This window comes from Littorina saxatilis, linkage group LG7 (assembly GCF_037325665.1).
Source record: "Littorina saxatilis isolate snail1 linkage group LG7, US_GU_Lsax_2.0, whole genome shotgun sequence".
NCBI classification, from domain to species: Eukaryota; Metazoa; Mollusca; class Gastropoda; order Littorinimorpha; family Littorinidae; genus Littorina; species Littorina saxatilis.
In genome coordinates this window covers 9,422,412-9,434,911 of record NC_090251.1, presented here as the reverse complement: position 1 = coordinate 9,434,911, position 12,500 = coordinate 9,422,412, and the positions used below count along the sequence as shown (strand labels likewise).

At 42.1% G+C, this 12,500-nt stretch overlaps 1 protein-coding gene across 1 annotated transcript in view; it reads left to right on the top strand.

Annotated features, from left to right (window-relative positions):
- The window catches only part of LOC138970623 (uncharacterized), an 11,428-nt gene extending 2,320 nt beyond the window's left edge, over positions 1-9,108 (top strand). Inside the window, exons 2-5 of the mRNA XM_070343087.1 lie at positions 1,568-1,794; positions 3,944-4,127; positions 4,597-5,124; positions 5,753-9,108. Of these exons, the coding sequence (XP_070199188.1) occupies positions 1,568-1,794; positions 3,944-4,127; positions 4,597-5,124; positions 5,753-6,702 (1,889 nt within the window). The 3' untranslated portion in view covers positions 6,703-9,108. The remainder of the gene's footprint in view (positions 1-1,567; positions 1,795-3,943; positions 4,128-4,596; positions 5,125-5,752) is intronic.
- Positions 9,109-12,500: the final 3,392 nt, after the last annotated feature.

Genomic DNA, 12,500 nt, shown 5'->3' with positions numbered 1-12,500 from the left:
CCATCCGTCCGTCCGTCCGTTCGTCGGTGCGTTCCTGTGTTTCAGTGTATGAAAACCCAAAACCAAATCAGCATTAAAACCGTCTACAGCAAACTTTAAACTACGCGTCCACACAAACAAAACTAGATCGTCAACACTCCATTCACAACAACTAGTAATCTAAGCTTCTCTATGGCTCAGAGGTAGAGGTCGTAACACAAAAAACAGAGGACGCGAGAACCACATACAATGGTTCACCTTCATCCTAACATAATTGCCAATCGTCAAGGTGAAAGTCGAAAGTGGAGACTGTGGTATGTCAGTAAAATGGTTTTGTGTGTCTATTTCTCTCTTGACACTTTTAGGGACTTAGAATAGGATTGTAGAAGCAGGTTGTGTATATGAATGGCTGGCTAGCTTTGTAGTGCATTTTTATTGTGCTGCTGCTGTTAATTTGGTAGTTTTTGTTATTTTAGATTTATGTGTATGCATGCATAGGTATACGAGTACAAACTAATTTAAAATACACTAATACACAGACGCGCAGACTAAGACACAAACACACAGATATAACTATCTATATATATATATATATATATACGACTTGTGTCTGTGTGTCTGTGTGTCTGTGTGTCTGTCCGCGATGCGCGGCCAAGGTTCTCGATGGATCTGTTTCAAATTTGGTGGGCATATTCAGGTACACCCGGGACACAACCTGGTCGATGAGATATTTCAACACGTGCTCTCAGCGCGCATTGCTGAACCGATTTTGTTTTTTGCGCTGAACCGATTTTGTGTTTTTTTGTCTGGATCCACTACCAGTAACTCTTCCTTATCTTCTCCAGTGTTTTCAGCCGCGATTATCTCCCTTCCTTCGTGCGGTGCGCCGGCAAAGCCGGCGTACACCCGGCGCAGCCGTACCCGGCGAAGCGGGTATTCATCTAGTATACAAATAAACACAGAGAGAGAAAGAGAGAGAGAGAGAGAGAGAGAGAGAGAGAGAGAGAGAGAGAGAGAGAGAGAGAGAGGGAGAGAGAGAGAGAGGGAGAGGGAGAGAAACAAACAGACAGACAGACAGACAGAGACAGAAACAGAGAGACAGAGATAGAGACAGACAGACAGACAGACAGACAGACAGACAGACAGACAGACAGACAGACAGAATGACAGAATGACAAACAGACAGACAGAATGACATAGATGGGCAGAAACAATGAGAGGTTCAATCGTTTCGAATCTTCGGATTTGTATTTTGTCACCAGGGTTGACAGGAATGTATAGAATAAAGTTGATGTGTGTTTTGGGGGTCGTATGTGTGTGTGGGGGGGGGATATGTTTGAGTGTGTGAGTTTGTGTCTGTCTGTCTGTCTGTCTGTGTCTATGTGCGTGCGTGCGTGTGAGCGCGCGCGCGCGCGGTGTGTGTGTGTGTGTCTGTGTGTGTCTGTGTCTGTGTGTCTGTGCGTGTGCGTGCGTATAGAATGTGCGAGTCTGTTTTACTATGAGTGAAAGAAAGAGACGGAGTGTGACAGACAGACAACACATCATCAAGCATTATGTTGGAAAGTTACCTTTATGTTTGGGATTTCAGCCAATCAAGTTATTCTGAAGGTTTACGAGGAAGAAATCAGGACATCAACACACCTCGGCATTCAGCTCTTCTGCGACATAGAACGTCCACATGGATCTTCACTGCATTGTTCTACCGTATCCTGGACACGTTCTGACGTCCCTGACGAAGAAGATGATGACGACACAGGCAATGACGTTAATGGTCGTGACAGTGGCCATGACGAGACGAAAGAAGAGGACTTGACGGTTCGTTGGCTATTTGTACTTCGAATTCTAGGCTCTCTCTTATATTTAAAATGGCTGGGTCTCACGCTGGAAGATAGGGGGGGGGGTTAGAGACGGGAAGGGAAGGATTCTTTTAGTCCCCCCCCCCCTATCCTTAACCAGCAGATGTACTTTTATTGTCAAGGAGAGACCCAAAATATCAATTTCCAATGATGATTTTCAACAAGGCCTGGAGGACAAGGCAAGGCCACCTTCTAGACTTCCCGCATGGCCAGCCACTGTACACTTGTCTCATTTTGGAAGCTTCTCCCCATAATACGCTAGGTCCAGCCCTCTTTACGACTAGTTTCTAGTGTCTGGCCACACGCCCGTATATATATATCGCTGTAAGTTCATCTGTTACCCTATTTCTTTGCCTGCGTGGCTACGAACACTTTACTTGTGAGTCTGTCTTGTTTGTTACTTGCATCTTTTTTTTACATTTAGTCAAGTTTTGACTAAATGTTTTAACATAGAGGGGGAATCGAGACGAGGGTCGTGGTGTATGTGTGTGTGTGTGTGTGTGTGTGTGTGTGTGTGTGTGTGTGTGTGTGTGTGTGTGTGTGTGTGTGTGTGTGTGTGTGTGTGTGTGTGTGTGTGTGTGTGTATGTGTGTGTGTGTGTGTGTATGTGTGTGTGTGTGTGTGTGTGTGTGTGTGTATGTGTGTGTGTGTGTGTATGTATGTGTGTGTGTGTGTAAATGTGTGTGTGTGTGAGTGTGTGTGTGTGTGTGTGTGTGTGTGTGTGTGTGTGTGTGTATGTGGAGAAGAGCGACTACAGGAATAATTTGTCTTTTTTCCATATGCAATTTTCTTCTTAAAGTTTATAGAGTGAAGAAAAAGAGAAGGCGTAGAGAGCAGACTATATTATTTAAGTTAGTATTAAAACGGTGTGGAATTAAGATTCACACTCTAAAATCATATTTGTTCTTTCTCTTAGTAAATGGTTTGGAAATAGGTATAATCCAGTCCTTTCTCATTGTTCTCTCGCGGTAGAATTTAATTGGCTCTGACACGATGGCGCCGAACTGACTGGATTCAAGTTATGGAGGTCGGAGGGGCCAGTCTGTGAACCTTTTTCCCCCTCTCCCAATGTAACCTTTCTGTATTGACTTTTTAACCACTAGGTCACTTCTCGTGTCGCTAACCCCCTACGCCTTTGTTTGTGTGCGAGGGCCGTCAGCCAGGGCATTGTCTTTTCTACATCCATCTCTCGCCTCCCTCCTCCCCAACCCCCTTTTCCTTTTTGATTTGATTCTTTACTTCTATGTTGCTGTGCTTTTGTTAATAATACTTGTGACACACAGACGAACACACACACACTCACACACACTCTCTCTCTCTCTCTCTCTCTCTCTCTCTCTCTCTCTCTCTCTCTCTCTCTCTCTCTCTCTCTCTCTCTCTCTCTCTCTCTCTCTCTCTCTCTCTCTCTCTCTCTCTCTCTCTCAACAACCCTGAATGAATTAGACTGCATAAACATAGACATTCTCCCGCTGAAGGAAAGACTTGGCTATAATAAATGTACCCTTATGAACAAAATTATCACTGGATGTGTACCTGAAACTTTACGTACAAAATTTACCATGAGGAATTCACGTCAATTTATGAGATTAAACACTCCTGTTCCTCGGATTGACCTGTTTAAGTCCAGTTTAGTGTATTCAGGTAGCAGTCTCTGGAACTCTCTTCCAACATTCCTGAGGCAAACTACCAGCACAGATAGTTTTAAGAGCAGATATTTGTCTTATTGCCTGGTACGAAGGAAGGGAGATAAACGCGCAAAACATTGGAGAAGATAAGGAAGAGTTACTGGGAATGGGTGTACAGAAAAACCAAAATCGGTTCAGCGCTGCGCGCTGAGAGCACGCACGTGTTCAAACGATTGTGTCCGGGGTCTACCTGAATATGCCCACCAAATTTGAAGCAGATCCATCGAGAACTTTGGCAGTGAATCGTGAACACACAGACAGACACACACACACAAGCCGTATATAGATATAAGACGTAACGTTTTGTGTTGTCAATAATTAAACGTTTCAACAGCATATACCTTTCTTGGTTATTTTTAAGAAGAATATAAGGTATATGTTTTTAGTAAAACATATCAGTCTGTCATTTTCTTGCTAATTTCAGACAGAAACATACACTGTACGAGCCAAGGTAAGCGTGCACATGTTCGCCGAACTGAGGAAGAATGCTTCACGAGAGGAGAGTTTCCACGCAGAAGAGCACCTGAAGGGACGCTACTCTTGCTCCGTTACTTGTGGATCACGTGACCACACGGTAACCTGTGCCGTGATACGCTTCAAGCATAAAAGTAAGGAGGAGGGGTGGGTGGCCTAAGTGTTGTCGTTGATGTTGGTGGTGGTGGTATTGTTGTAGTTGTTGTTGTTAATGTTAACCTGTTGTAAATGTGATATGAAAAATTAGCCACCGTTTAGCACAGTCTTTTCGGTTAAGAAAGAAATGATACAGTAAACATTTCTCTATCCTTTTAACAAAAACGAAGGAAGAACATAGCAAGGCACCTCCAACTCTCTCATTTCCTGTCCCCGCCCTCACCCCACTCCACCCCTCCGCCGACCCTCCCTCTCCCTTACTGCTATATGGTTTAAACAGAACTTTATTCAATTTTAATCATGACAAGAACAATGCATGGATGATTACATACTCAAGCATATAATGCTTATTTTAAGCAATCATAGTAATTACAAAACAAGGGTTAGCATGATGGCGGAATAAATACATTAACTCATTTCGGGAAACTGCTATCCTATGTTTTGCAGATCGGACTTTCCTCTGCGCTGAGAAATCTTTCAGCAACGTCGACACGGAAAAATTACATTCAGAAAATCACCAAGAAAACAACCACAACGACGACCGCAACAATGACGACAACGAATCCGACACCAACAACAACAACAAAAACAACGACGACGAAGACAACGACGACTTCGGTAGCACAACTCCCAACGCCAATGACAAGAACCACAATCTCAACGTTGCTAAGATCCCCAACCTCAGCAACGACGACGGCAACGACGACGACATCGGCAGCACAACACAAACCGCCAATGACAAGAAGCACAATCTGAACATCGAAAGGATCACCAACCTCAAACCTAGCAGTGACGACGGCAAAGAAGTAGTCCTGCCCGGAACTGCGCCACGTGTTGTGGCGGGTCTGACAATCATCGTGTCGTGTTTCCTGTGCATCAGTACCGTCGTGTTCTATCGGTGCTACGCCAAGTATAGAACGAAGCCCTTGAAATCATGGAATCGCAGCGCTGGGAACTGTGCCCCACTTCCAGGGGGTGAGTCTCAAACACTACAAATCCATAAACATACGTTAATTTAATTATAATTTGTGTTGATAATCTATATTTTTAAAAGGGCTACATATTCAAAAACATACTATGTTTATTTGGAGTTGTACAGTTTTAGTTATTTTATATATATTGTTTTATAATCAATATTTTATAAGGGCTACATATTCAAAAACATACTTTTTCTCTTGTGTTTGTAATTTAGTTTTGTTCAATTGAAATGTAAAAATTCAATGTTTTCGAAAATATTGAGACAAGTTATTTCATCGGTATCGATTGTATAGGTCTGTTTGTCAACATAAAAGACCACTGTAGGTTGAAATACAGTCAATGTCACCCTCCATCACGGAATGAGTCGCATGTCACCTTTGCATGATTTTCATATTTGTACATTCTCCTAAAGAGCGTTTTATGCTCTATCCAGTGGTAAAATCCGTTTTAGAAAAGCCTGTGACTGAGGCGACCCTCACACTGTTACCAGACACTCCCCGGACTTATATTAAGCCTATCGCAGAACTGCGCGAGGTGACATGCGACTCATTTCGTGGTGGAGGGTCACAAATGTCATAAATTAAACGTTCCAATGACCTACCTTTCTTGTTGTTGTTTTTTCCAGCGCTACAGCGAGAGACCAGTTTGAATAGCGAGGAACAGCAGCAGCGAGAACAAGAGCTGCCACAAAGAGGTCCAGGCCTAGAACTGAGACAACACAGTCGACAACAACGACGACAAGATATATCACTACACGAAGAACACCGCCGTCATCGCCAACAGCAGCTAATGCCAAACGTTCAAGGACCTGGTCAAAACACAGACTTGCTTTCCTTCGCCTCTTTCAGCCGACTCCTCACACGATCTCAACGACTGTCTTCCCCGAGTTCCAGCCATCACAACAGATCTCCAATCTTTCTCGGAGACAGCAGGATGATCCGCACAGGCCAACGATCCTTAAGAAATGCATCAGGTCGTCGCCGCTATGATTTGCTGCAGCAACATAACACGGGGCCTGATCTTTCAGGTCGTCGCTATGATTCGTTGCGTAACACAGGGGTTGGCGGTTCAGGTGGAGCTGCATGGGGGCCTGATTCTGACGACACAGTGGTCATCTTCATGCCATGCGTTGCGGAAATGACCGGTGCCAAGTTGCCGTCTTATGACGACGCTATGGCTGAAGCTCGTCAAGAAGGTAGAGACCGTGTGAGCGGATTTCACCCGCAGCATAATGACGATCAGTGTCCAGGCTTAGGAGAGAACCGTCACTTACTCACTGAGAGTGACAGCGGAGAAGAAGAAGAAGAAGAGGAGGAGGAGTATTCTTCGTGTGCTTCTTCAGGTAGCCGCCCCAGTTCTGGTCATCTTGGTTTGCCCATGCTTCCACCACCTTATCAAACTTCTGAAGCATCACACGAAGATATTTCTGGGGGAGTGTCTCTGGTTGATTCAAACGGTGATTCTTCGGCCAGTTCTGACGATCTCGTAAACACAAGCAGACCCCCAAGTTATCATTCTCTTGATACAGAGGTAGGGGAGAGAGCTGCCATGCAATCATTTCCCGAGCAATCCTAGTTGTGCTACTGGCTGACGCTGAAAGCAAAACTAACAACAGTGGGATCGTGTGTGTGTGTGTGTGGTTAGAGCGATTCCAAAATAACTTCTTAACAGATCTTTATGAAACTTTACATGTCATGCTTTTCAGTTGACAGTCACAGAATATAATTATTTCTCCTTTTTCGATAGATGTCTTTGGTGACTTAAACATTGTGCGACACTCTCTGGCAACCTAACCTCTTTTTACATTTAGTCAAGTTTTGACTAACTGTTTTAACATAGAGGGGGAATCGAGACGAGGGTCGCGGTGTATGTGTGTGTGTGTGTGTGTGTGTGTGTGTGTGTGTGTGTGTGTGTGTGTGTGTGTGTGTGTGTGTGTGTGTGTGTCTGTGTGTCTGTGTGTCTGTGTGTGTCTGTGCGTGTGTGTGTGTGTGTAGAGTGATTCAGACTAAACTCGACCGATCTTTATGAAATTTGACATGAGAGTTCCTGGGAATTATATCCCCGGATATTTTTTCTTTTTTTCGATAAATACCTTTGATGACGTCATATCCGGCTTTTTGTAAAAGTTGAGGCGGCACTGTCACACCCTCATTTTTTAATCAAATTGATTGAAATTTTGGCAAAGCATGTTTCGACAAAAGCCGGACTTTGGTATTGCATTTCAGCTTGGTGGCTTAAAAACTAATGAATGAGTTTGGTCATTACAAATCGGAAACTTGTAATTAAAATATGTTGTTTATTAAACGATCCAAAAATAATGTCATCTTATTCTTCGTCATTTTCTGATTCCAAAAACATATACATATGTTATATTTGGATTACAAACAAGCTCTGAAAATTAAAAATATGAAAATTATGATTAAAATTAATTTTCCGAAATCGACTTAAAAACAATTTCATCTTATTTCTTGTCGGTCCCTGATTCCAAAAACATATAGATATGATATGTTTGGATTAAAAACAAACTCAAGAAGAAATTCCTTCGATGTAGGAAAAACACCCCCGTTGGTCAAAGGGAAATAACCATTCTCACTGCACCCATTCTCACTGCCACCAACTGAGAAGGTTATTTCCCTTTGACCATGAATATGTTTCTCAATAAGTCCTTGTAGAATCTTAATCCACCAATAACTCCCTAACCGTGTGTTTGACTGGTCCCAATTTTTGTAAGGATCGTCTCAGGAATGTATAGAACCTGTTCACCAAGTTTGGTGACGATCGGTCCGTTCATTCTTGAGATCTATATGCGAACACAAACACACAAACACACAAACACACAAACAAACAAACAAACACATCGACCGAAACCTATACACACCCCTATACCGGGGGTGTAATAAGCTAAAAAGAATAGACATACAGAAAAGCGTGTTATCCTGCTCAGCGCGACCACTATTCTGCATGGCTTGTCGATTTCACTGCCTTTGCCACGAGCGGTGGACTGACGAAACCACGAGAATGTGGTCTTGGTGAAAAAAGCAGTGCGTTCAGTTTCATTTTGTGAGTTCGACAGCTTGACTAAATGTTGTTATTTCGCCTTACGCGACTTGTTTTCAAATGGATTTACATTTTATTGAAATATCCTTTGATTCGGTAAACAGACGGGCGTTAGTGGAACAAATGCATACGACATGTACACCGACGGGCGCTGTGGCGGGGTGGTAAGACGTCGGCCTCTAAATCGGAAGGTCGAGGGTTCGAATCCCGGCCGCGGCCGCCTGGTGGGTTAAGTGTGGAGATTTGTCCGATCTCCCAGGTCAACTTATGTGCAGACCTGCTAGTGGATTATCCCCCTTCGTGTGTACACGCAAGCACAAGACCAAGTGCGCACGAAAAAGATCCTGTAATCCATGTCAGAGTTCGGTGGGTTACAGAAACACGAAAATACCCAGCATGCTTTGTCCGAAAGCGGCGTATGGCTGCCTTAATGGCGGGGTAAAAACGGTCATACACGTAAAATTCCACTCGTGTAAAAACACGAGTGTACGTGGGAGTTTCAGCCCACGAACGCAGAAGAAGAAGAAGAAGAAGAAGAAGACGACATGTACACCAAGAGAAAGTGCGAGTTATGCAAAACCCATCTCCTGACACCTAAGACAATAACAAGCATTGACAGGACAGGGAGGTGACTGTGCTTATATTATTTCACTGAGTTGGAAGAGTTCTGTACCTTGTGCCGTTCTGGCATCAAATTGACTTTAATATCAAGTTGATCGCTCTTGTTGATGTATGCCATGCACACAGCATGAAAGAAAGAAAAAAAGTAATTGATATACACTCGTTTCAAATGTCTATCTGTTAATTACAAAAAATAAAGAACATTACTATGGGAACATTCTTTGGCTGGCAGGAACAATTTTAAGCACACACAGACACACAGCCAGCCACACACACACACACACACACACACACACACACACACACACACACACTGACGCACGCACACACACACACACACACACACACAAACAAACACACACACAAACAAACACACGCGAGCACACACACACACAAAGACACGCGAGCATACACACACACATACACACAAACACACACAGACAAACAAACACACGCGAGCTCACACACACACACACAAACACACACACACACACACATATACACACACACACACACACACACACACACACACACACACACACATCAATAAACGCGGACGGTCGTACACAACAGCCAAGCAAACAAACAAACGCAGATCAAAAACCAATCCAACCCGTAAATGACTAGCCAGAGGCACACCGGTGGGGTTGGTATGGGGCGAGTCTCTATCTATCAATCCTTTAAACATTTCAAAATCAACACCATTTCTACACTTCTTTTTGTCAGTTCACTTATCGCACCAGGGATGTGTCGGCAACATGTCTCTACAATCATGACTTAAGAAAGAGGACAAGTTTGTAAAAACAAAACAGAAATTGAAAAGCAGGTGACGTTCCACTCGATCAGTTGTCAATCGGAAGTATTGTTACTTCAGGCGCTGTGTGGAATTTACGGGGAACCGCCCCCTCCCCATCCTTTCCCCAGCCATTGTCTTCGTGTCAGTGACTGCTTGCCAGAAGACGTTCTGAGGTGGATCGTTGAATGAGTTTTGGGTGACACTGCGATCATGTATCGGGAAGGGGTGTAACAAGCCTTAACATACATTTTCAGTATGTTGTTGCTATTTTGCTAATGAGATCATCTATTTACGTGTTTGCATTTGTTATGACTGGTGCCAGTATTTTGTTATTTCTGTTATCTAAGAATGGAACAACAATGCGTTCGTGTATTTCTTTAAGATGCTGGTAATCTGTTAGATAACACATACACATATTGAACACTAACAGACACTCACAGTCACAAGGACATCGAGACACATTTTTTTAGCATAGTGTTGTAGTTTGTATTGTCAATTTCCTTTATTTACAAAACATTATTTACATTCAAAATTGTACGTTTTTTTGCCAGCGGCGTTGAACTTGCAGGTCTTTTTCGCTTCGCTTGAACGCCTCTGAAGACCAGTGACCACGCCCTCTAAAGCTGATCAAGAAATACTTATGGCACCTTTACAGCGCCGGATTTCTCCGCCTTTCTTTAATTTGCTGTGTTATGAAATATTTTTTTCACATTTGGGGAGCATCCTCTTAAATGCGAGCTTTAGATTTGTTTTCACTTTGTATGTAAATAAGACGTTATAACAAGTCGCGTAAGGCGAAATTACTACATTTAGTCAAGCTGTCGAACTCACGGAATAAAACTGAACGCACTGTATTTTTTTCACCAAGACAGTACAGCTTCGTCAATCCCCGCGTGAAGGAAATCGCTCACCTTCCATGTGCAAAACGTAGTGATATTGACACGCCAGATTAGCGCGGTAGCGTATTGTGCTAGGCAGGAAAGAGCGCTTTTCTGTATTCTTGTTAACTTTCTGAGCTTGTTTTGAATACAACCTATCATATCTATATGTTTTTGGAATCAAGAAATGATAAAGAATAAGATGAAATCATTTTTGGATCGATTTTTTAAATTTTAATCGTAAGACTAATTAATCTATTTTCGTTAATTGTGATCACATTTTAAGAGTAAACATGACATATGTATATATTTTTAGATTCAGAATGTGATGAAGAATACGATGCAATCAATTTTAAATCTGTTTGCGAAAAATCGATTTTAATGACAACTTTAATGAGCAAACTCATCAATTAAATTTTAAACCTCCAAGCTGAAATGCAATACCAAAGTCCGGGCTTTGTCGAAGATTACTTGACCAACATTTCAACCAATTTGATTGAAAAATGAGAGCGTGACAGTGCCGCCTCAACTTTCACGAAAAGCCGGATATGACGTCATCAAAGACATTTATCAAAAAAAAAGAAAACAACGTCTGGAGATACCATACTCATGAAGATCGGTTCAGTAGTTTTCTCTGAATCACTCTACACACATCCACAGACACTCACACATACACCACAATTACCCTCGTCTCGATTCCCCCCTCTACGTTAAAACATTCAGTCAAAACTTGACTAAATGTAACAAGTCGCGTAAGGCGAAAATACAATATTTAGTCAAGTAGCTGTCGAACTCACAGAATGAAACTGAACGCAATGCCATTTTTCAGCAAGACCGTATACTCGTAGCATCGTCAGTCCACCGCTCATGGCAAAGGCAGTGAAATTGACAAGAAGAGCGGGGTAGTAGTTGCGCTAAGAAGGATAGCACGCTTTTCTGTACCTCTCTTTGTTTTAACTTTCTGAGCGTGTTTTTAATCCAAACATATCATATCTATATGTTTTTGGAATCAGGAACCGACAAGGAATAAGATGAAAGTGTTTTTAAATTGATTTCGACAATTTAATTTTGATAATAATTTTTATATATTTAATTTTCAGAGCTTGTTTTTAATCCGAATATAACATATTTTTATGTTTTTGGAATCAGCAAATGATGGAGAATAAGATAAACGTAAATTTGGATCGTTTTATAAATTTTTATTTTTTTTTACAATTTTCAGATTTTTAATGACCAAAGTCATTAATTAATTTTTAAGCCACCAAGCTGAAATGCAATACCGAAGTCCGGGCTTCGTCGAAGATTACTTGACCAAAATGTCAACCAATTTGGTTGAAAAATGAGGGCGTGACAGTGCCGCCTCAACTTTCACGAAAAGCCGGATATGACGTCATCAAATACATTTATCAAAAAAATGAAAAAAACGTTCGGGGATTTCATACCCAGGAACTCTCATGTCAAATTTCATAAAGATCGGTCCAGTAGTTTAGTCTGAATCGCTCTACACACACACACACACAGACACACAGACACACAGACACACGCACATACACCACGACCCTCGTTTCGATTCCCCCTCGATGTTAAAATATTTAGTCAAAACTTGACTAAATATAAAAAGCAACGAAATGTGCAAAAGAGCAATGATGTAACATTTTGTTTCGTGGTTTGGATATTTATTTTACTATCGTTCTGCCCTTTCTGCTATAGAGACTATAACATATGTCACGACCAGCATTTGTAGTGGGAAACACTTGCAAAACTTTATTCTGAAAATTTGCATATCTCATGCAAAATAAAATATTCGTGAAAAAGTTCATGATTGTGTGTGTGTGTGTGTGTGTGTGTGTGTGTGTGTGCGTGTGTGCGCGCGCGCAAGACGCTTCTATGCATTTATCTCGTATACAATTACGAATACGTCGAATAAGGCGTCTCACCATTCATAGCTGTTCAAAGTTTGACGCCAGTTTGCTGAGAAAGATCCAATTCTCCATGCCTTAGACCAGCTGTGTCCGTTGTAT